At 48.5% G+C, this 25,778-nt stretch overlaps 1 protein-coding gene across 2 annotated transcripts in view; it reads right to left on the reverse strand.

Annotated features, from left to right (window-relative positions):
• Positions 1-25,035, reverse strand: part of Tbc1d1 (TBC1 domain family member 1) — a 187,162-nt gene extending 162,127 nt beyond the window's left edge. The window contains exons 1-2 of one of the 2 annotated variants that reach the window (XM_021647714.2): positions 24,890-25,035; positions 12,650-13,158 (exon numbers count right to left, since the gene is read on the reverse strand). In XM_021647714.2, the coding sequence (XP_021503389.1) occupies positions 12,650-13,066 (417 nt within the window). In that variant the 5' untranslated portion in view covers positions 13,067-13,158; positions 24,890-25,035. The remainder of the gene's footprint in view (positions 1-12,649; positions 13,159-24,889) is intronic. The other variant, XM_021647715.2, reaches the window with a different exon arrangement.
• Between the last annotated feature and the right edge of the window lie 743 nt (positions 25,036-25,778).

The following is a 25,778-nucleotide window of genomic DNA, read 5'->3' on the forward strand; positions in this document are numbered from 1 at the left end:
CATATCACCTTACTGACATTTAATTATTTCTCAGTGGCGCGGTCATAGGGTATTTTCTGTTTTCCTTACCATTACTTTTTCTTCAAACTGCCTACAACAATTATTACCGTCTTCTTTGTAGTGATTAAAGATACTTTTCCCCCCTTAGCTTACTTCCATTGTTCCTTCTCCCCTGCAGACCAGGCTAGGTAACAAAGCAGCGGAAAAGCCCTGCAGTTTAAATAAAGACAGCTTCAATCCCAGTGTTCAGAAGGCTTAGGCAAGTAGCTCTCTGTGAGTTCTAGGCCAGCCAAGGCCCCACAGTGAGGTTGTTTTAAAAAATAAATGAATAATAAATAAAGTCTTACTTTTCTATCACTGTGAAGAGATGCCATGACCAAGGCAATTTATATTAGAAAGCATTTAAGTGGTGCTTGCTTCCAGTTTGAGAGGGATAGCACTGACCATCAGCTGAGGAGATGACAACAGGCGGGCAGGCATGGCACTGGGCTGGCAGCCAGGAACTTATATCTCACCACAGCGCTGCAGGCAGAGAGCAGACTTCTGAAACCCCAAAGCCAACCCACAGTGACAGACCTCAGAGAAGGCCACACCTCCGACAAGGCCACGCCTTCTAATCTCCCTCAAAGAATTCCAACAACCGGGGACCAAACTCTCAAATATATGAGCCTCTGGGGTCATTCTTATTCAAAACACCACAAGAAACCACCAGTGGGAACAAAGGGAAGAAGAACGAACTGAAGGGGAGGGTGGAAGGTTTGTAGGGTGGCTGCTCGTCCGCCAGCAGCTAGCACAAAGGTGAGTCGGCTGCCCTAAACGATCTCAGCTGGCCATGGGCTCAGGTTCTTCTGTATTGCATTCTAAAAGGACTGTCTGAACCTCGTTAACTTCTCTACCTTGTGATCATATTGTGTGGTAAAAATGAGAAGATTGCCTTTTAATGACAGACCTCTGCCAAGTAGCAGAGAAATCTGACAGAAGACATTCGGTGTCCTGGATCCTTGGTATCAGCAGAGTATTAAATCAAATGAGACCTGAACCCCATGTGTCAAGCCTCCGTGCTAAACACCTGCAGATTACCAAATGAAAAAATTAGGCAAATGCATCAAATATGGCAATGTGAACACACGTTTTGTAAATTACAAGGAAGCAGGCAGATTAGTTGTGGCTGTTACAGTTAGCGTGAACAGACAGGTGGCTAAAGGAGGGAAATAAAAGCAGCCTTCTGGGACTATCCTCCATCGCCCGTCTCGGGACCCCAGGGTGAAAGTTCTCCAAGGGCAAGAGCTCTTTGTTGGGCCCAGCACACCCTGCCTGACACCCAGCCTTCACCCAGTGCTTGGCCCAGTAAACAAACCAATCCTCACCGGCAGGGGAGAAGCTGAGCAGAAACTGTGCCTGTGGTAAAAAAGAAAAACAAAAAGCAAAAAACAAAACCTCCTGTCGGTGACTTACAGAAGAGGGAACGCTTGCATGTTAAACTACCTGATCCGTTTATCTAAACAAATGACCCCCAGTGTCTACATTCCCATTAGTTATCCTGAGAAAGCTGCACTTGAGAAGCTTAAATACAGGTAGCTGAAAATACAAATAATCTCATGGAGAATTACAGACTTAAAGCTTTGGACTATTTTTCTTTCAAACCTTTCCATTCCCATGTTTCTAGTTTAAAAGGCAGGAGTGTTAAGTATGTGATCATATAAAGCTGCAAGAGAAAGGTCTACCAATTCTTGGCAATGGATGTTGAATTACGCTAATATTTTATAGAATGTCTTATATACCGTAAACATTGCATCGATGTAAACACTCGAGCACGCTAGCTGTAACAAGAACAATGGCGTCGCTGACGATAGAGGAGGGCTGCACTTATACAGGCAGTTTAGAGACTGACAATGGTAAGAAGAGAAGAAACACACTGTGGCGTTAGTTTCTACTTACAACAGAAAACCAGGGGGAAATCTGAAATCTATTTGTCCTAATTTTACCTTCTATATAAAGCACAAGTGCTAGCTGGAGCTATCTGACATAAAACAATACTTTTCCTTCCTTCATTGCATGAGGGGTCAGTGAGGGGCCCCTCACTTGTTATAAACGCTCTGAGGCAATCCACAACATAGAGGAAGGAGGAAGACAAGAACAGATTTCAGGACTCCAACTGGTATAAATGACGATTGACAATGGAAATCATTTGGATGTGATATTTGTTCTCTTGCATGTACAATGTCTCTTGTTGTTGTTTCTTTTTAAGTGTTAAATCCCATTAAGGCAATCAAGCATAATTAAAATGTATCTCTGGCTTGAAAGTTAACACCAGCGAGGTAGCCCAGAGCAGCAATGGGCTCTGAGCCATGCCCACCATTAAGGGGATTGATTATCTTCTGCCTTGCTTCCTTCCAAGCTTCCACGAATCTGTAGTAGTTTGTTACATCTGTCCTGAGACAGCCGGAAAGCAGACGCAAAAGAAACTTTCCCAAGTGGGAGAGATGAGAGAAACGTAGAGGATGTGTTAACAGGTGTGGGCTCGATTATTGTAAAATACAGGCTGCAGAGGAGCTTATTTTATCTCTTGAGAGATTTCAAATGTTGAATCCAAATCTCTGTCCTTGAGGACAGGGAGGTCCAGCAGCCATGAAAACCACAGGGCTTCCTGGAGGCTCAGCTGCCCACCCCAGCCTCTCCCTGCTCTTTCTCTAGTGCCTCTTAGTTCTCTGCTCTTCTTCACTTACTGTTTCCACACACAGGCTTTTTCCTTCAGCATCCACAAATAGTACTCAGATGTCAGTGTAACCAACTGCAGTCCGTGTCTGGGTATAGCAGCAAGGGGAGCCACTGGGAGAAACGAGATAGTCTGCTGGACATATACATCAGGGCAGCAACTACTGCCTAGACAGCAAACTCTGGGGAGAAGCCCTGAGTGATTTCTCCTACACAGCCAGCAAAGTAAGGCTTCAGTCTCGTCTCAGCCTTCCCACTGAAGAGGTCTGGCTTTGTCCCTTTTGTCGGCTAAGAAAATTAGGAATCTTGGAGACATCTTCAGCTCACTCTGGTCACACTCCCTTTTCACAACCCAAATGGCTGACCAGAGAGCATAGCAAAAATTAGTGTCCCAGCAATCAAAGCAGACACTGCTGCAGACTCTTCCTTTCTCCTATTGCATACAAGGGGTTACTACACAATTGCAGAGGGAGAGGGAGGAAGAGGAAGAGAGAGGGAAAGGAAGGGGAGGAGTGGATGGGGGAAGGAGTTTGGGACACAGAGAATAGAAAGATGGCGGTCAGAACACGGCTCAGTGGTTAAGAGCACTGCCCATTTTTCCAGAGGAAGCAGGTTCAATTCCCAGTGCCCACGCACATGGCCATCCACCACCACCTGTAACTCCAATTCCAGGGGATATGATGCCATGTCTGGTCTCCCTTGGCACCAGGCACCCAAGTAGTACATCCAAGCCAACACCTGTACACATGAAATAAAATCTTAAAATTGAAAAAGATTCAAGTGAACCATAAGGAGACGTGTGTGTACGCTTGTACATATGTGTGTGTCCATGTGTGTGTCCATGCACATGCTTGTGAGGAAGAGAGAACAGAATATCAAAATTATTTCCTTTAGCAAGATCTGATTCTTTAAATTAGAGCACATACCTGTAACGATACATACCACATATCTAATGCTGGTTTCTCTGGGAGATGGGAGGAAGGGGAAGCTCTTTGCGTTTGTGTGTTCTGCACTATCCCTGGCCAGCTGGAACACTATGTGGACCAAAATGATCTCAGACTGAAAGGTTTGCCGCTTCTACCTCCCTAGGCCTGGGATTATGGGCTGGGTGCCACCATATCTGGCTTACAGAGAAACCGTCACTTTTAACTTTTTAAAAATTAACTTAAAAAATTATTTTTGCTTAGCTGTGTTTTGGCCTGCACCATGTGTGTCCTGCACCATGTGTGAGTTTGGTGCCCAACGAGGCCAGGAGACAGTTTTAGATTCCTTAAACTGGATTTATAGGTGGTTGTGAGCTATATGTAGGTGCTAGGAACCAAACCCAAATCCCATTTTGTTTTTTCCAGACAGGGTTTCTCTGTGCAGCCCTGGCTGTCTTGGACTCACTTTGTAGACCATGCTGGCCTCAGACCTCACAGAGATCCGCCTGCCTCTGCCTCCCAAGTGCTGGGATCACAGGCGGGCACCACCGTGCCTGGCTCAGCAAATGCTCTTCACCTCTGAGCCAGTTTTCCAGCTCCCACGTCTAACTTGTTTTGTGCTATTTTTTTTGACACTGAAGATAAATACTTCTATAATCAGACACACAAAAAAATTACTTTTGTTGTAGAACAACCAAAGGAACTGGGCCATAGTGCAGCTGAAAAGAGTTAACTGACAAGTTCCTCGTGAGAGACTGCGCTGCATTATTGAAGTCTCTTCTTAACTATCACCAACAAACATCGAGACAACTGTGTGTCTACTAAAACCTGAAGAAGAGAACCGTGCAGACTTAAGAGGACGAAGATAGTTTTACTCTAAGACTCTAAGCCAGTTGTCCTCAACCACCCTTATGTTGTGACGCTTTAACACAGCTCCTCGTGTTGTGGAACATAAACTTTCCTTGCTACTTCATAACTGTAGTTTTACTACTGTAAATGTCTGCGGTTTCCGATGGTCTTTGGGGGGTCACGGGTTGAGAACTGCTGCCCTAAGAGAAAAGAAGCTCAGGCAGGGCGGCCAGAAAAGGGGACGGCTCAGAACACATTCTGATGACGAACAAGCTGTAATGACAGAGGCGGGGACTCAGGCAGCTGCTCCTGTCCTGGGTAAGCTGGACTGGGCCACAGGACGCCCAGGGTTCCGGTTAAACATTGATTGCGGGTATATCTGAGACACTAACATTTGAATGGGTGGACGGAAACAGCAGACCCCACCACCACCCACACACAGTGCTGGGGAAGCCATTCAAAACTTCAGAGCCTGCGAGGGACAAGGCAGCCTGCATTGAGTTCCCTCTGCCCGACTGTGTTGAGTTAGAACGTTGATTGTCCTTGCACACTTGTCCACAGAAGCCCGCCTTTGCATCAGACCCTGCTGGGCACCAAGATCTATCTAGCCATGACAAAACGGTCAGGGACTTTCTCCTTTAGAGCTTAGGCCGTTGAGTAGACGGATAAACAGGACATGAATAAAATGACTGCAAGTAATGGGAATTACCTGGGGGGTATCCCTGGTAATTCCAGGTAATATGTTCCCTAAAATAACAGTCCAACATGGTGGGAGACTTAAGAACAGGTCATAGCTGGGAAATGTGACCTTTACAGAGGTGACTGAGCATCCCCTCATTAATACGTAAATCAGCAAAGAAGGGGAACTTGTGGTCTCCCTGTGAGAGCAAAGAGGTTATTTCCAGACAAACGTGTCAGGTCACCTAGTTCTACGTTAACCAGTGGAAAGAGGATCTAAGCTAATGTGCATTTTAAATTTATCTGGTAACACATGTGGAAACGGTAAGCCAAGGAAACTCAATTTTGGTGCATGTAGTGTAACCCTGTACAGGCAAAGCTCGTCTCCAACACGTAACCAACACAGAACCTTATTGCGCAGTCACGCATCCCGTGTCTCAAACTGTGCCTCGGTACCCACGGACCTTCCCTGACAGGTGTCCCCTTCCAGAGCAGCCGCATGTCACGGGCTCGGCGGCCACTCAGCTACCGTACTAGACAGGAAAGGTCTAAGCTGGACACATGTCCTTCTATGATGCGGTTACCTTTAGGTTCAGCCTCCTTGTAAAGCCTATTCTTAGGGACAGGGTTAGCTTTCATGACCAATTATCAAACTCAAAGCATCTGGCTAAAATAAAAGGCAACGTCAAGTGGCACTTGTTGGAAAAAAAAAAAAAAGACTTAAAGACATGTCCAAGCATGTCTTCTAAAGCATGATTCTAAAGGCCCCTCAGACTCATTTTTCAAAGTCAAAAATAAATTATGTAATCAACCCAGTGTCGTGAACAGAAACCTTCCAACAAATACTTCAGGGTTCATCAAGTCCCGGACATTCTTTTTATAGATGGGAAGAACCCTTGCCAACCCTTGCACCCGGCAACCGACTTCTGTCTGGCCTGACAGTCAGTCAAGTAATTTCAAGCTGACGTGGACACTCCACTGTCCCTCACAACGGTGCAGTGTGTCATAGCTGACAAGCTACGCTCAAAGAAAACCCCAGAGAATGAGTCTGTGTGGCTAGTGGAGAGTCTCAGAACACGACTACCAAAACCTTCTCAGAACCCTTTACTGAACAGCAAAACCAGAGAGAAAGCGCTGAAATGCTGGCCTAGTTACTGCCACTGTAGCAGGGCGAACACGTAAGGATGCCTGAAGATGTGTGCTGTGTTCTTCAGAGCCGCTGACTTGGGGGACACAGTGCGCATTCCCCATCTTCACCCTGGCAAGCAGAGTAATGAACCAGCGAACAGAACAGCCGTGCCAAGAGGCCCATTAGTGGCCATGCGCTACTCAGAGTCCTGAAAAGCACAGTGCTGCCTAAAATGCCAAACAGATGGCAAATGTGATTGTTTTGAGACAGTGTCTCTGTAGCCTGAGCTTGCTACTTTGTGGGCTCTTCTTTCTTCCACCCTTCTCCAAGCTTTTCTTCTTCCCTTGCAATCCTCTACTAGTTAAGGGGGGGGGGGAGGATAGAGAGGAAAGGGAGGAGATCCTTGAATAAAGTCAGAGGTCGGAAAGGGGGAAGAAGTTATTGTTAGACTACTTCCTGCTAATAAGGGGCTTTGGCTCCTGGTGGCAAGTTGGCCCTTCGTAGTCAGGAGACCTAATTTCTTCTTGTTGTTTACTCTTTGCGCATGACTACTTAACCATGACCAGCCAACAGCAACCAAGCAACACTCCCCCACCAACCACCCTGCCTCTTGGGGCCCTAACTCTGAGGGCATTAGATATCCTCTGGAAATTCTCCACAATTCCAAATGTCACACAGTCACAGAAACTATCTGCAGCTGGCAAAATCACGCCCCTCTCCCAACCCCTTGCCAGAGGATGAGGCAAATCATAGCCAGCCACTGGGAAACTGCCCCATATCCCCTCACCAGAGAGTAAAACAAAAGCATATTCTTATAATACTGCTGTGATTTTTAAAGAACCCAGCATTCCAAAATTCTCACTACAGGTCTCACTATATATGTCTGACTGACCTGGAACTTGCTATATAGACCAGGCTGGCCTCGAACTCACAGAGATCAAACAAGTGAGTGCACTGCCACACCTGCCCCAGATGGTGAAATTTTATTACAAGTTGGTCTTGAGTAAAACATACAAAACAAAACTAACAGCAGAAGGAAACAACTTGAAATGCCTTGAGTTTAGTAATATAACAGCCAAAGCAACGCTGGCTTTGGTATAAGTGAGTGGATGGTTAAATGTCATTGTTGGCTTATTATTTACAATCTGCAAGGAAACTCATCTCAGCCGATATCTACGAAGATATCTATGTTTTCCAAGAGGTTTAACTGAGGAAGAAAGACCTTCCCTGGATGTGGGCAGTATCAAGCCTTGGGCTAGGATCCTGGACCGCGCGTAAACGAGGAAGCAGAAGGAAACGCTACATTCTGCTCTCTGCCCTCTGACCCACTGAGACCGGTTGCCAGGCAGTCCTGCCACCATGCCTTCACCGTCACCATGGACTCTACCCCCGCTGAAACTGTGAGTCGAAGTAAATCCTCCACTCTTGAAGTCGCTTTTGTCACAATGATGAGAAAAGTGCTAACACAGGAGGACAGCTGCCATAGCCAAGCTCTGACCACCCTCCCCTTTAAAGCAAGGTAACCAGGAGCAGGGCTGTGGTGGGGGTGCCCACAGTCCATGGGGCTCCTGGGAAAGATGTTGGGCTACAGGGTCTGAAGCAAGGCTACACTGTCTTTTGTCTTTGTTTCGAAAAATAGCAGTACTGCTTTAATTCTATGAATGATCATAGAGACTTAAAGGGGGCCTACACGGTTTACTTTCAGATTTGTGTCTCCTCCAAGCAGTGGAGTTATAGGCCAGCAGGATGGTTCAGTAGGTAAAGATGCTTGCAGAGCGAGCCTGGAAACTTGAGTTCAATTCCTCACACCCACATCAAGGAGGAGAGAACTAGCTCCATAAGGATGTCCTACACACGCCTGTACACGCTGTATCATGTGCGCAGAAAGTACTAAATAAGAAACTTTAAAAAGAACGGTAGTTTAGTTGTCCTGGAAAAGGAAAACCTTTTCTCTCATAGGCTGTTTACAAACACATCCTCTCCAACACCGTTTATCTGATCCAAGCAGACTTCTGGACGTGCATCTCCCCAAAGGCACCTCCTGGCTTCACTCTACTAGCCCCTGCCCACCCCAACCCTTGCTCCCCTTTCCCCACATCAGCCCCTCAAACTTAGCATCTCTTTTATTGACAGAAAAAAAGGACACTTTCTGGCTGGACAACAAATCCAGAAGACCAGAAGCAGAGCCCCTGGAGATTCTGGCCTCCACAGACACCTGCACACACAGGCACCTATCCACACACAGACATGCTTGCATACACTGTTACTCAAGGAGACTCCAAAATCAGTGCACGAGGGTGCAGAATCATGAATGCTTCAGAACATTCATCAAAGCACAGAATAAACCGGTGGATTTCCAGTACAGAAACGTGTCTATACGTGTTCAGATGTTGCACAGCAGCCAGACTTTCAGGAAGCACCATTTGCTGCGCTGTAGCAGCATGAAGGTCACCACAGCTGTTTACCACCTCTCCGACTGAAGCCAAGCTTTCCTCAGATGCTCAGTGAAAATAACACACCACAAATGGAGAGGCAGTTACGAGGCACCTACCTCCTTCTCCTAAACCAGGAATTACAGAGGTCGGGAAAAATTAAAGTGGGCCGCTGTTACTGCTAAACACATTATGGAAAATATAATTCAGTCCCTGAACTGCTGTGTATGTTAACATGTAAGGAACTCATTGCTTTTATGCTTAAATAAATTTAAAATCAGTATTTTCACACTATCTTAGTTTCAATTTCTAACAAAGCACGTATTGATCATCATGAACCATATCCACCAACACTGTCCAGGCTATTGGTAACTTCTTCGTTGTGCTGACTGATTGATAACTTTTTAAAGGGGACAGTGGCCCTCAGGCAAAACTTCTCAGGTGCTACCCAGTCATGGAACCTTTGCTCTGTGAAGTCATTCCACACTGTTCTGAGGCCAGGGCCGTATCACGGTCTACCTGTAAAATAATCCTCCAGCTGCCTATTTGCCTTAGACAGTCTGCAGCAAATTAACTCAGATGCTGACCAAAGGATTCTCTCCCAAGCAGTTCTCCTCTGTCTACGCCCATGGCAGTGAGGCATGTTTGCTTTGGCAAGCACGATCAAGGCTGACCTCATCCACTTAGAAGAAGCCCTAATCTGGAGAATTCTTTCAGTGAGAAAATGTTACCGAGGAGTGGAGAGACGCCAGTGTGGGTTAGCATGCTCCTGCAACAGATAATCCTGTTAGGAGACATCTTGCCAAGGTGTCTAGAGGACATAATAGATATGTCAGTTAAATTCAGGGCCAGTGTCATTGACTAGCCTATTTCTGACAAGAACAAAATGCCTGATTTAAGCAGCCATGTTATCAACAACCCTCTCAAACAAGATGAGTGGGCGGCAGCAATCTACACTCTAATGACAACTGATGCTGGCAAAAACTGTACATAAGCCAAAAAATAACCTCAATTAATTTACACTTCAAAGATGGCCGTTTAGAGTATAGAGGAAGACTAAGTCTCTACGTGGAGCAAGACAGAAAGCCTTGGTTACAAAATTTTCTTATAAATCTCCCTCTTTAGTCAGGTGTCCGAGCGAGTGGCCAGAGCTCTTTGCAGATGTCTGGGAAAGACTGGGGGAAAGAGCCAAAAGTGTGAGGTGCCGGATATATGTTCCATGAAACATCCATCACCAAAGACAGCTGTTGAACCTCTCCTTCTTATTCTGGAATCTTCCCAAATAACGGGAACCCTTGGACTTAGTCACAGAGTTTCATGAGAGCTGAGCTTATAAAATGTCGCTCGAGGATGGCAAGCATGTCACCCAAGAGCTGCAGACACACATCTCCATAGACTTACTCTCTTCTCACCAACCCCTGGAGCGGGAGGAGCACGCCATCTGCCTCCATGGCCGACAGGGCACGGAGGGATAAGGCGCCTGCTGCCAAGCCTGGTAACCTGAGTTCAATCCTCAGGACCCATAAGGTGGAAGGACAGGCTACGAAACAAAGTTTTCCTCCACCCACACCCCACGGCATGCTCACCTCCCCCGTCAAATGCACACAAGTAAATAAGTACAATTCCAAATGCCCTGAGAACTCTCCAGGGCCATCAAGGCTTGGTGCTGCGGTGGTTTCCTTTCTTCTCTTGGCAGTGCTTGACATGGAGGCCAGGGATCTGTGTCTGCCGGGCAACTGCTACAACCTCAAGCCGGCACACTCAGTTCTGGATCCCATTCTGCCGCGCTTAACCCTGCCAGCAACCACGTGGGAAAATGACTACAGTCATTCCCATTGTACAGAGGAGCAAACATACTCAGTTGCTCGAGGTCACCGGTTTGTGTGTAACAGAGACAGGATTTGCACCCAGAAGCGGTCTCTCTGAACTTTCAAGGGGGACCCTGTGGGGCATTATCTGAGATGAGGCATCCAACAACACTGAATGATTCACGGTACTGAGGCACCTGAGTAGGATGGCCACTCTGAGTGCCACGCCAACAAACACAAACAAACAAAAACGCCTCTTCCCTACACGCAGGGCACGCAGACTTCACTCTGCCTTTTCCTCATGCTCTTGGCATGCACCACTGAACCTGATTGCTCCTGGAGCACCTGTCTTCCTCCTCAATTCCGCTAATGACCTCTGAGACACCAGCCAGAGCAGTAGCCATCCATCAGTGCGCAAAAGGAAAACACAAGCGTGAGTTTACACAAAGTCCCTGCTTGTCCCCTGACATCTTCGGGGCAGTTACTTCAGGATTCCCACAGACACCACAGCCTGTAAGATGCTCTAGTCTCTCCTACAAAATGTCAGAGTTCTCAAATAGCAATAGCCTCCACAACCTCCTATATCCTTCAAATAGCCTCTAGACTGCCTGTAATGCCTGACATCCGCCAGTGCTCTGCGAATTGTTATACTATCCTTCAGAGGAGAGGGCAAGAGGAAGAGTGTTTGGACATGTTCAGCATGAATGCAAATTTTTGGCAAACATTTTCAAACATTTTCTGCTGTAAGCTGAATCCACTGACATGAAACATGTGGCTACGGAGGGTCAAGCTATCCTTGGGAACAAGAACATTAATTTCTAGATTTCTCTTACCCCTGGGAGAGCATGCAAACAAGCCTGGGAGGAGCAATAAAAATACTGGCATTTCTATTCCCATTTTAAACTTGAAATTACGAAAGCATCGCTGGTCATGATAGAGCACTCCTGCAACCCCAGCATGTGAGAGGGGAAGGCAGGAGGGTTAGCAGTTCAGGACCAACCTCTGCTACATAGAGGGTTTAAGTCTGAAACCAGCTTGAGCTCCATGAAACCTGCCTTTAAAAACAGCAAAAGAAAATATGGAAAGGAAAGCATGAGAACCATAGACTTCACTGTCATTCCCACAGGAACCTTGGCATCCTTAGTCCGGTCACATGACACCTCCTTCAGGCCACTCATGCGGTTAGCTGCAGGGCGCGTGACTGTTTCCTGTGTACTGTGCTAAACTACATTTTCATCCACGAGTCCAGTTGAGAAAGTGGCTATATGGATTCTATTCTCACTTTTACATGCGCTGATACTCATGAGATGGGCAAGCAGGCTTGAAGTAAGTACTGCAAAGTACTACAAATAATTCGGGCAGCCGTGCAAGCAGAAATAGGCAAGGAAACAGTTTTGACCTCACCTCATACATTCCTCTCAGACACAATATCAGGGTCATCAGATCTAGCCATACATTAGCTAAAGGAAAAAGACACAAAAGGACCCTGATAATATCAAAACTTAGATTCATAATTCCTATCTTATCAATGACCTTTGTATGAGCAAATGTTATCTATGTCTTGGGAAACTGGCTAAAGTATTTTTATATGCTTTATAAATAACTAAGTTTTTTGTAATGGGATTAAAGAGTGTGGAGATCACTGACCTAGAACTTCACTATTCAAAATGCAGTTTGCAATGGAGTGGCCTGGCCCTCACCTGGTCACTTACAAGAAACACAGTCTTGGGATCCAGCAAGCACTGAGCCATGATCTTTTGTTTTGTTTTTACTTTAACCCCTATCACCCGTGTCTCATGTGCACATGGAAACTTCAAAGCAAAAGTCTTAAGGAACATGAATCCTGACAATTCAACTCTTATTTATAATTCTAGGCAGGTTTTTTTTCCCATTGAATTTCCGAACCCAAAGCTTATAATTTTAAATATATATTATAAGCATCCTTCAACAAGCTCTAGAAACTCTTCCCATAAGTCTAAAATTCTGTTAAACAACCTATGAATGACGGCAGTGTTTCCTCGTTACTCCAGTAGACTTGGGCTGAGCAGCCGCCCCGGCCCCATGCGCGCTCTGCGGCCATCCAGGCTTTGTCTTTAGCTCCCCGCCTCAACTTACTTTTGTTTGATCATCTGCTTTAAACACATAGCAGAGGCTCTGACTCTGGGCGGCGTCCTCCTTAATAAGACAGGCAAAGTAGCTCGGGTCGTGACTGTTATGGATCAGTTTGTGGACACGCTGAGGCTTGCACTCGAAGATGCTGGAGCAGATCAGTGGGTCCCACTGCTGGCTCTTCCTCAGGTCAGGTTCACATTTCAGTCCGGAGGGCGAGACCCAAAGCCGCACTTGCTTCATCCCAGGCTCCTTTCTGGAGCACTGGCCACTGAGTCTCCGCACCTCGGCTACCACCCACGGCAGCATCGGCATGGTGGTGAGAGAGTGCACAGGTAAGGAGCCCACGAGCTGCAAGCCGAAGTCCACGGAGACCTCGTTAGGGAATGCATGCCTTCGTGCTGTGAACGTGATGGCCTCCATCCTGGGAAGGGTCTGGAGAGCCAGAAAAGCGCGCCGCTATTTTCCTACTTCAAATGAAGTAATCTATTTCACATGCTTCTGAGGGCAGAATCCTGGGGGAGAAGAAACAGGGCATTAGAATTTAATGAAGTCACAGCAATCGCTGCGTTCAGAGTTATTACTCCAGAATTTAACAGTCTGAAACTGAAATGGAAGAAGAAATGGATATTTGTTCAAATAAACCCTCCCTAGAATGAGATTTCCTGAAATTGCATTACACATTAAACCTAGAAATGGTGTAGCTGTCACACTCATTGTGGGACACAAAGCCCCGCTGGGGATCTGCTGGAGAATATGGGCCTCACAATGTCAGAGAAAAAAAAAGGGCAGGAGGAGGCGGAGGCTGGAGAGATGGACGGCTCAGGGGTTAGGACACTTGTTGCTCTTACAGGGGACCTGGCCTCAGTTCCTCACCGTATCACCATCTTACAGATGGTTGACAGCCATCTGTAACTGCCGTTCCGGGGATCTGACCGCCCCTTCTGACCTGTGGGGCACTAAGCACATGCCTGATGCAGACATACGTGCAAGCAAAACACTACACAGGAAATGAACAAATCTAATACACATACATACATATACACATGTAGACATATGTGTGCGCGCACACACACACACACAGAGCACGGGAGAAAATGAGACAGCTCTGGCAGCTACACACCCTACTGGAGTACTTAAAATTTATTTCAGGGAATTTCTCTAAGATAATAAAATTTCGTAGAGGTAATTTCCCCCAGGGGGAAAAAAATCTGTGAGGAAGAAAAAAAATATCAACCAAACCTTGTCATAGTTTACAGAAGCAGATTTTCAAAAGTTGTCCTAGTCACCTAGCATTCCATCAAATTTACTTTTAAAACAAAAACTCAGCACCTTACTCTTTCCAAGCTACTGTTCTACCAACAACCGAAGCCCCTGGGTATGTATACTCATATCTTATTTAACTTTACTTTTTAACATCTGGGGGTTTGTTTGTTTGTTTGTTTGGGGGGTAGGAGAGCTTTTTATTTTATAGTTTGTTTGTTGTTAAATGTGTGTGAATGTTTTGCCTGCATATATGCATGTGTGCCATGTTGAGTGCCTGGTACCCAAGGTGCCCCGAAGAGGGCACTAGGTCCTTTGAAACTGGAGTCACAGATGGTTGTAAACCTTCCTGTGGGTGCTGGGAAGCAAACCAGGTCCTCCGTAAGAGCAGGAAGTGCTCTTAACCACGGAACCATCTCTTCAGCCGAAAGGGTTGGTGTTTATTAAGATATTTTAATGTAAGTATTACACATTAGCCGTTGGAGAAAGAAAGGAGATGGGAGGAAAGTGAGACATTCCTGAGGACACGGGCATGGACTTTGAGTAGAGGCTGTCCTCTACTCAGAATTTAAAGGACCCTTCCTGAATCTATCCAGAACTGTGGTTCTCAACCTTCCTAATGCCATGACCCTTTAGTACAGTTCCTCATGTTAGGGTGACACCCAATCATAAAATTTCATTGCTGCTTCATAGCTATAATTTTGCTACTAGTGTAAATCATAATGTAAATATCTGATATGCAACACCCAAAGAAGTCATGACCCACAGGTTGAGAACCAGTGACCTAGAGGTTCATACTATCTATTAACATATATTTGGTTATACAACATATATAAGCTCTAAATACATAGGTAATATTTAGAGCTTATCATGCTGTAAACATGGTAAAAATTTGTTTAATTCATGCACTGTAAGCCCTCACTTTATTCTTGACCACTCTACCAACTGTGGTGGTTTGAACAGGAATGGCCCTCACAGACTCACATCTTTGAATAAACTGTTAGGAGGTGTGGGCTTGTTGGAGTAGGTGTGGCTTTATTGGAGGAGGTGTGTCACTGTGGGGCGGGCTTTGAGGTCTTTTACGCTCAAGCCACACCCAGTGTAACACAGTCTCCTACCGCTGCCTGTGAATCAAGACGTAGGAGTCTCAGCCACGCGTCCTGCCGTGATGATGATGCACTAAACCTCTGAAACTGTAAGCTAGCCCCAGTTACAGGTTTTCCTTTTCAGACTTGCTGTGGTTATGTTGTCTCCTCAAGGCAACAGAGCCTAAACTAAAACAACAGATATCAACGTTACCTCTTCTGAACCCAAACCCTCTGGATTAAATTCCTTTCTCTATTATCAGCAACTACCTTTGATGGATCTTAAAGCTCATCCCAGAGGATGGCAAAACACTTTTATGCAAAGCTCAGTTGCCAATAGCATCTCAAACTCTGCTCACCCCAGCCTGACCCAGCCTTCCCTCTCCACGCCTCCCTCTGGAGTACCAACACAGGAGGAAGCCCATGAAGGGACTGCAGCTGTCCTCTTTGCTCCGACTCCCCGCTACCTGACAGAGCAGGGCCTCCTCAGGGATACTTTAAACTACCTGGCACCGAGTCTGATACAGAGTAGGGCCTCAAGGGTCTCTTAGCGCATGAGAGAATTATCTTTTATCCTAAACGGGAGGCTGATGACAAAGAAGGAAGAGAAGGTATTTTCCCTTGACTTTGAACCACCCTCAGCCACAAGTCTTCCTTTTCATTTTTCTCGCAAATTTCTCCCAGATATTTTCCTCCTGCTGCATTCTCTCCCTGTTGCCCATCCATTTCTGCTTGGAACTCCTCATCTGCCCTGGAGAGCCACGAAAACTGCATAAAACCACTCGGGTCTTCCAGGTTGTGAAATCCAAAGACAGCCAAGTGGTCCTTCCACTGCCTTGCACCCTCTGCTGGATCCCTCAGGCAGGCCCCTCTTCCCTTCTTCTTCTTCTTTTCCTGCTGCCATAAGCATTGTGCACACACGTTTGCATGTGTGTCGGTGGACGCAGAGATGATGCACGAATGGAGGATGACGTTGGTGTTGGGAATGGTCCCCCAGCACCGCTCCAGCTTAGCCACTTAGGCAGCGTCTCTCAGTTGAGCCCAGAGCTTCCTGCTATTTCCATGGCCGGCTTGCTCTGGGGATCCCACCTCTGCCTCCCCAGGCTGTAATGACAGGACGGCGACCATGCGCATCCAGCATGCACCAGGGCTCTGGCGATTGTGACTCTGGCACTCACACTTGCAGAGCGAGGGCTTACCTGCGTCATCTCCCTCCCTGAGACTCTTCTTGCACCTGTGTTAACTCTGGGTGCTTGCTTTCAGGTTCTTGAGGATCCCTAGGCTCTGCCCTTATCCTGCCTGCTTTTTCTCTGGACAGTATCTTTTGGTGCCAACAAACACATTCAATGAGCGTTACACACTCTACATGTGTGTAACTAGAGGCAACTCTGAACCTGGAGATCAAAGGCCTGGGATAGCTTGCCACAAAGTTACATGGAAGAGTTTGCATCTGGTCCCAGAGGCCATCCTCTTGATTGCTTTCTCCCAAAACACGTGGATCACACACATTCTAATAACTCCCAAGGACTGGTCTCACAGATTGCTTTATAATCACCCATTCAAATTTCTACCTCACCTTCCGAGCTAATAAGCACCTCAGCCTAAATGCAGTTGTTTTTTTTTTTTTTTTTGTAACTAAGGCAGTCTCCTTCCTCCCCAGAACTCCTCCTGCACCCCAGCAAACAGCATCTGTTCCATTTAATCTGTTCGCTGCTTTCCATCCCAATAGCAAACACCCAAGACAATCAACACGCGGCCTGAGAAAAGGGCTGCTTTGGCTTGCGACCCGCAGACCTTCAGTCAGTGAGGGGTTGCTTGTGTTGTTGCTTTTAAGTGATGGAGGTCATTCTGGCAGTAGGGTGGGGCAGAGATACGCCACTTAATTCACACCAACAAAAGAGAGGAGGAGGAGGATGGGCATGGAGTCCCACCATCTCCTTCAAGGGCACAGTGTTAAATAACTCGGAGACCTCTCCAACAAGGCCCACCTCCTGACCATCCCATCATCTCCCGGTCATGGCTTCCGAAAGATCAGTCTTTTACCATGTGGACCTTCTGGCAGCCTTCCAGATGGACAGTGCTGGCCAAAGTCTCTGAGATTCCTCCCCCATCCCATCAGTCCTGACTCTACCATATAAATATATCTGACCTTTTCCCTGCCCTAGAGAACTCTTCTGCTATTCTCTCGGTCATCACCGGCCATGAGCTCTACACATGAACGGTCTCTTGGAATGTTCTCCCTAATGTCCTCTTGCACACACTCTTTGGCTTGTAAGACACAGCACCAGTCACAGCCCCCATTTAAGACGTGGGTTCTCATGGCCTGGTGCCACAGTGCATGCTGTTCCGGTCCCCTCTTGAGAACATCAGATTAACACTGACTCAGGGCTTGACAGTTTGCCTTACTTGACGCTGACAAGTTGGCCTTCACAGTTAGACCGCTGAGAGAAGAAAGAGATGCCCTCATGGAAGTTAAAGGACCAACAGTAATGACAGCATTGATGCCACTTTTCTATCTTCTGTGGGCCACGTGACGTCTGTCACGGTGAATTATCATAGAAGGAGCTGGGCTTAGGGAACCCGAGTGTGTTATAGGGACCAATACATCCGCTTGCACTGGAGGAAGTCACCATCTCTATCAACCATAAACGTGCACGGCAGAAACACGACAAGAAGAGTAGTTCAGAACAAAGGCATTCGGTGTCTCTGCCCGTGAGATGTGTAGAAACATAGAACCACAGAGGACACTCCTCTCTCAACCAGCCCCTCTCATCCTGTGGTCTGGTCTAAGTATTTACAGCCCTGCTGAAGCAACCGTGGCCTCTCTCTCCCTAGGTAAGGCACAGCCACCAGCAGCATGCCCTTTTCACTACCACACTCGGAGCCTCGTCATCACGTTTATTTTAAGAGTCTGAACAGGCATCCTTCACCAGGCTGGCAAGCTTCATAAACTGTTAAGGTTTGGGGTTAGAAACATCAGCATTCAATTTCTAAACCTTTTCTAAGACAGAAATAAAGTCTGTTCTTTACTCTTTTCCATATATAACATATATATACTTATATGCATATATTCTAAAAGTAAAATTATATATTTTTAAGATTTATTTATTTACTCTGGATATAGTGTTCTGCCTACATGTTTTCTTGCATACCAGAAAAGGGTTCCAGATCTGATTATAGATGGTTGTGAGCCATCATGTAGTTGCTGAGAACTGAACTCAGGACCTCTGGAAGAACAGCCAGTGCTCTTAACCTCTGAGCCATCTTTCCAGCCCAAAATTTTATATTGTGAACACAGTTTAGAACAAATTTTTAAGCTTTATTTTTATTATTTTTAGCTTTGTACATGTGTGTGGGTATGTGCTCATGAAAGGGGCCCTGGGAGGCCAAAGGCATCACATCTCCTTGGAGCTGGAGTCACAGGCAGTTGTAAGCGACCGAAAGTGGGTGCTGGGAACCAACTCCAGTCTTCTTAAAGAACAGTATGCCCTCTTCACTGAGGCACCTCTCAAGCCCAGTGCTTCGTGGGTTTCCTTTTTTAAATATTCAAACTTTCAACAAAAAAGCAATAGGTTATTTAGTGCCTGGCTATATGTTATAAAATTGGGAGTCTCCCTCCCTTCCTCTAGCGTACTCCCACTCGTGGTAGCAGAAGGCCCAAAAGTTCATACAATCCAATAGACAATACTCTCCCCCTTGACGGTGAAGTGGCCTCCCAAAGCCTGGCTTGTCCTCCAGGCCTGTAACTGAACCTGCCTTAAGTTCTAACCGTTGACAGCTGCTAATCCCAAGACGTGTTTAAAGAAACTCTAGAATTAGCACAAAGGATAGACCTGAGATCTCTCAATTATTTTAGGTAACACACTTATAAATCAGGTGACAACAAGCATGACAAAACCTCTCCTCTGCTTCCTTGTCATTTCAGCCACTTGGTGAGCTATCAGTCATGGAATTATTTCTGCCATTTTATTGGCATCACACATAAGGATTCTGGAGTAATCCTGATTATTCCAGCATAAGCGCTATGGTTTGGTTATGAACTGGCTCGTTCTGAGCACGTGGTTCCCAGCTGCTGGTGCTGTCTGGGGAGGCTGGTTGACCTTTGGGATGTGTGGCCTAGCTGCTGGGGACAGGACACTAAGGCTATGTCCACCTCTGGTTTCAGCCCATGCTCTTTTCTTCCAGACCTGTTAAGCCCCAGCACAGGTTAGCCAACTCCGGCCACCATAATGAACTGGAATTTGTTGAGATCAGGATCTTCCACCTTCAGTTGCTCCTGCTTGGTCTTGTGTCAAAGCAACAACTTAGACTAGGTAAATAACCATATTACTTTTCAATCAAAAGTTTCATGAAATAAACTAAATACCCCATAATATTCAATGCAGATCACCCCACTGTTTTCAGAGTTACCCCAAGCCACACCATTTTCAGGATCGAGCCTTTGCATTTTAAACTACCCTGAGAACCACCTATCTTGAGGTCTCTTCTGTCTTGTACCCATGGCAGTAAACCCCATGACCTGTTAGTCCAGTGGGGTTCTGCTAAGGCCTGAGCCTCCCGAATGACCCTTAGATGTAGCAGCTACCCACACACACAAGTACACTGTTCCTAGAGCCCTTCCAGTAACTGTTAGTGAGCTCTGCTACCCTGAAAGAATGCACTTAGCATCACAAGACTTTAAAGTGATCCAGGTCCTTTTAAGCCAATAAGGAATTTCCCTCATATATGAAATGAAGCAACTGAGTTCTGGAGAAGTGACTCGTCTAAATTTAGTGACAGATTTGAGACAGTCCAAGTCCCTGACTCCCATCCACAAACTGGAAAGAACCTCAATTTCCCCCATGAGAACGCTTTCAAAAGTGAAGGTGAAAAAGCAAGTTACTTAACTTCTCCAAATCTGAAGTTTATTCTTACAGGAGAATAAAATAAGATCCTCTCCAAGTTTCTTCTGTTTCTAAAAATCTGGTGACTGCAATTTCCATAATGCAGAATACCAAATGTCCTCCACATTGTGTGAGGATAAAAAGCTGCTTCCATCTTCGATTTAAGAACAAAAATGTGGGGGAGATACATGAAGGCTAAGAACAAGAGAAGCTGGGGTTCACAAGCTCCACATTACCGAATCCCAGCAAACCCCAGAAGGTAGGACAGAAATATCCAATAGCCAGACCCCATCCAGCAAACCCCAGAAGGTAGGAGGGAATTTTCCAATAACTGGCCTGGGCAGCTTCAGCTGTCCCCGCCTCAGCCTCAACTGCTGGCAGGGAGGCACTAGGGCTCCACGTGGTTTGAGTGGATGCCCCCGGTCTGGAAGACTGGCACTCAAGGTGACGGTGTTAAAAAGTGGAGCCTTTAAAAGGTAGGGCCTAGTGTCGCCCTCATGAAGAGATAAGTTCTCTTCTCATGTAATGAGTTATTTCTGAAAGAATCTATTAGTTCTCACAAAGGGGTTTAACACGAAGAAGTCGGGTTCCTCCCTTTTCCTACTCCCCCTCTTCACCTCTACCTCTACCTTGTGATGGCGTCCACCATGTTGTATCAGTCCGGGTGCCCTCACCACGTCTGTTCCTTGACATCCTAGTCTGATTTCTGTCGCTGTGATGACACACTGACCAGAGCAGCTTGATGGGGGAAAGGCTTACTTGGCTACAACTCAACATCACAGTCCATCAGTGAGGGAAGGCAGGGCAAGGGCTTAAGACGGGCCTGGAGGCAGGAACTGAAGCAAGCCCATGGAGTACAGCCTCAGGTGTTTTATTTATAATGACACACACACACACACACACAGTGTTGGAGGACCACAGAAGATGCAGACGTTTCCAGATGGCCACTCTCCCCCCATGAATCAATGCTTTAATGAAGTGAGCCTGAGCAGAGCTACACTGCAACCTTGTACGCCAATCTTACGGTATGGCCACAGCTTAGGGACACGGCAGCCACCTGTGCCTACTCCAGCCAGGGCAGCAGTCGACGATGAGTTCCAGAAGCCAGTGGACCCAGCCTCTTCACCATCTCCATGCCCCGTGTTGGGGTGTGCCTCTCAAATCTAAACTCTCAAGTGATGACATTTTGGAATGGACCCTTGCATAAAGCAGAGATAATTCCAGCTGGTCCTGCAGCAGGCTGCTACCACGTCGTGTATCCTCTTCTATCTTGTTATACAGGAGAAAGGGCAGGAGGGTAGGGGTCCTGGGTGGCCCTCGAGGTTACACACAGCCTCCTCCCCGGCTGCTTTCTAGTGTCAACATGAAACTGCCGTGCAGCTATTGACTGACTTAACTCACAACAACCACAGACAAGTGAGAGGAAAAAAACGGGGAGGGCACTTGCCTAGGGGCCAATGGTTAACTATAGCATCAGGATTTGAACCTGGATCTTTCGGCTTTTGCATTCATGCTTACTCTTCACTGCTAGAGAAACACCTGTAACTAACCACTGCTTCTTGGACAATTGATGCAGATGCCCGTCACAGCTGAGACAGGCCTGCTTCATCTTCCAGTTCACAGGAGGGGTTACCTCACTGGTAAGGCAACTGGTGAAGGCAAGATTTGAATCCAGACCTCTCACTCTAATGGCATCGTCACACTCAAACATCTAATTGAAGGAGCTTGGTTGTTCTATCTAAATCTTCCACGGCTTTGAGAAGTCAAGCTTAATGTTAGCGTTAAAACATAAAGGAAAGAAACAAAGATACAGCAGGGATTTTAGTTAGGTGCCAGGCATGTGTGAAGCAACCCACTTGTACATGTTCACAGATTCCGGCAAGTTCATGATACTCTCTTATGGGAAGTACAGATTCCTTGATTTCATATAATACTTGTCTTGTTATGTTTTTATTTTTTGTACTGGGAATTGAACCCAGTGCCTCATCCACGCTAGGCAAAGACTCCAACACTGAGCTGTACCCCCGGGCCCCTTTTCTTTTCATTTCAAGACAGAATATTGCATAATTCACTAGGCTGGCTTCCAACCCTCCGTCCTCCTGCCTTGGCTCTGCAGCAGTTGGAATCACAGGTGTGAGCCAGCCTGTTAAGAGGTGAACAGTGACTTGCTAAAGTGAAGTGAGTTTATTGCCGTTGGGTGGGGGTACTTGGCTGGTCTGGAGCCAGTATCCCAGGAAGACCACAAACTCACTTGCAGCCAGTGCTGGCCTTGATCTACCCCTTCCTCCCAGGACTAGGGAGTACAGGGGTACACGGTACCCAGGGGGTGTTACACACCTAGTCGGTGTCAGCTTCTAAGAAAGAACTGGTTGCTGTTATCCTGACAGTGACATCAAACTCAGAATTAGCTGTATTTGTCAGTACGGAGACATATTTCCCACACTCTTCTTGGTCTCGTTAAAGCTTAGAGTTAGGATTATTTCATACAACCCAAAACTTCCCTAAGTACCTGCAGTCTGAGGTGGGATCCATTGTCCTTAGATCTGTGAATCAACCAAACTGAATTTTTGACTTCAAAGTGTCCAAACTCTTGATCAAGGAAACTATTGTGTCTTTTGTGAGAATCTCCTTTTAAAATTTTCACTGAGATAAAGGGTTGAAGGGGAGGGGGGGAAACAGCAAATTAACTCACACGGGAGCAGCTGTGACTAAAGACAGACCCAGTTCATTGCTCCTGGATGTGAACCCTGCATGCTGGTGGCTGGGGCCCTTTGGTTATTTTAATGAACAGATTCTGTTTCTTCAAGTTCAATGTCCAAGCACAGAACAGGGCTGACGGGGCCAGGAGACAGATCAAGCACGGGGATTACCTCAGCCGTTAAACTTGAGAAGGGCAAGGCAAAGTAACACACACACACACACACACACACACACACACACGTCCCCATATGAGCATATACGGGGCTTTTGCGGGGGATGGAGACCCACAGAGAAAGGCTGGAGCTTTCATGTTGATGAAAGAGGAGATTTTGAAACAGTCCTCTCCAAGCATCCCTGCTGGCTTTGTTGCCCCTTGTTCTATCAAAGAGCTGTTGGGGAAGGGGTGGCAGGCAGCCCTCCTCTAGGAGCACATCCTAGAAAATAACAGGCCACAAAGCGGCGGCTCCCAGGACACCTGGCTCTGGGCCATGGCCACAGCCTTCTTGGTCCAGGCTGTCTTCTGGGGAAGCAGGATCAGAGATTAACAAAGGCTAGACAGTGAAGGGACAGGGGACAGCCAGTGCTCCTCCAGCCACTCATCTTCCCAAAGTTCCTCAGATACTGTGACACAGTAGGTGTTATGTGTTAGAAGGGTTATCATCAGGGAACCCCTGCGCTCTCTGAGGACAGCCTAGAGTGGGCTGTGACAGGGAGGTCCACTGCAAAGCTCTCCTGTGGTATGTCACAACCACAGCACGCTTGTTCATCAGCTAATACATGCAGCACTTTCTGGGGTACCTTTTAACTCACCGCTGCTCCTATCATCCAGTAGCTCACGGCACAGCCATGGTTACTTACAAAAAAACTTAGAGAGTTGGCCACTATAACTGGTGGGTACAAATACATAAACACAGGCACGATGGAGGCCCAGCATCTCGCTGCTAACAGCTGTAAAGCACATCTTACATCCTTTTCCATGCACCTTCCTGATTTCTCTAAAAAGGCCTCAAGGAGCTGGGCACGGTGGCACACCTGTAATCAGCACTCAGGGAGGCAGTGGCAGGCGGATCTCTGAGTTTGAGGCCAGCCTGGTCTATAAATCAAGCCCAGGACAGAGGAGGCCACACAGAGAAACCCTGCTCCCCCCAAAAAAATATAAAGAAAAGAAAAAGAAAGTCCTCAAGGGTCCCAGGAAGGAGCTGACTCTGCACCAGAGAAGTCCTCTGAATGCTAAGAAAGGATAGGAGCATCGCGGGCTTCGGCAAGCTGTAAGCCAGGTTCAAGACAGAAGAACATGGGTAGTGAGCCTGAAAAGTGGCTGCGAGGGGCGGTCCTGCTTCTGGGCACAGCGGTCCCCTCCCTCTCCCACCCCACTTTCGTGCCATCCTTCTCAGCCTGAGCAGCTGCGCTAACAATAGAGCCCAAGCCTGGCCATCCTCCAACACACGGAAACCCACTTCACGTCTTTTTCCAGTGTGGGTGCAACGCAAAAAAGTTTCGAGTTTGGACCGGTAGAGACCGCGGAGTTCCTTGGGTGTGACCCATTTAGGTCAGGCCGTTCAAACACTCCCTTCAGCGCTGCCACTAACGGTCTACTACCGAAAGAACTCTCCCAGTCACCGAAACAGGAGGTGCAGGAGGCGGGCGCCTGCCCGCCAACACCAGGGCGCCGACAGACGGTCTGCTGGGAGCAACAATCATCGCTTTCAATTTCTTCTCCTTTTTAAGCAACTTCCGGGGAACAAGCCATTTAAAACAAAATCACAACCCGGAACGCCACACCTAGGTGAATTTCAAACGAAACGACACATCTTTGAGAAGAGGAGAGAACAGGCAGCCGGTGAGGCCGGAGTCTCTCACTCAGGAGCCGTCCGGAAGCTGCTGGAAGACAATTAAGCCGGGTCCCAAAAGGGCCAGGACAGGACGTGCCCACAGAAAGAACGGCTGCCGCGCCCGCCGAGCAGCTGCCCAAGTTGTCACTGCAAAGTGCCCTGCGCTTCCCAGGGTGGCCTGGGTCACTGTGCCCCCCCCCCGGCTGCCCTACCAACGCTTTCGCCTGGGGATACTTGGCGGGAGAGAGGGAGGCGGGAGATGCGAGGAAGAGGAGGACAGGAGCCAGAGCCCCTTCGTCTCAGAGCAGCGAGGTTTCGGTTCCCTCAAGTGGGAGGCACAAGGTGGCCCCGAAAGCCTTGCTTCCCCTCCCCCACCCGCGTACCCCTGGAGATCGCCTGCAACGCCCATGGTGGCGGGACCGCGCTTCTCCGCAACCAGGGGCTCGGGGTGGCCGGAGGGGAGGGACCCGAGGCGGCACCTACCGGCGAGTGGCGCGCTCAGGGCTCGCGGCCGAGCCGGGGCGCGCAGGTGTCCCCGGGCGTCCCGAAGGGGGCCTGGGCGCGCGGGGCGCGCATGGTCCTCGGCCGGCCGCGCGGCGCGGGTGGGGACGGCTCAAGTCTCCGCCGAGGACGCCGCGGCTCCGCGGCAGCAACAGGCGCGGCGGTGTGGCCGGCGGCGGCCGGGGGAGGCGTCTGCGCGGCTCGCGTTTCCTCCTCCGGCCGGGCGGCGCGGGGGCAGCGGCGCGGGGCGGCCGCTGGGCTCTCCCTGGCGAGCGCCCCGGGAGCCGGGCGCGGGGCTCGGCGCCCTCCCCGGCCCTGCGCAGCGCGCGACGCCGGCCGCGCGGCTCGGCCCCAAGTGGCGAGTCACGGGCGAGCAACAGCTGCTGCAGTGCGGGTCCCCCGCGGCCTCCTCCCCCCGCTCCCCGGCAGTGCCTCCGCGGCCCGCCCCCCCACGGGCGCTCGGGGCCGGCGCCGGGGCCGCCGCCCCATCCGGCCTCCCCGCGTGCTCCCCGCGGCCTGTGCCTAGCTCGGGCCGCCCGCCGCGGCCGGGGCTCTCAGCAGGTGGTGGTGGAGCGCGCTCCCGCGGGCGCCCGGGGCCGGCGTGCGCTCTTCCGACGCCCGCAACCCCCGCCTCCAGCCCGCCCCCGCCCCGTCCCCCTGGCTCCGGGGACCCGCGGCGGGACGGGGCGCCGGCCCTCCTGGCAGGAAGACGGGACCGGGCTGGAGCGCCCTCCGCGGAGCCAACGCCACGAAGGCCATCTCCCGCCAGGTGCGGAGAGTGACGCAGAGCCCGGACCGCGCGCCTCTTCCCTCCCTGCGCGCCGGGCACACACGCACGCGCGCCCGTGTACACCGCCGAGGGCCACGGGAG

This window comes from Meriones unguiculatus, chromosome 12, assembly GCF_030254825.1.
Source record: "Meriones unguiculatus strain TT.TT164.6M chromosome 12, Bangor_MerUng_6.1, whole genome shotgun sequence".
NCBI classification, from domain to species: domain Eukaryota; kingdom Metazoa; phylum Chordata; class Mammalia; order Rodentia; family Muridae; genus Meriones; species Meriones unguiculatus.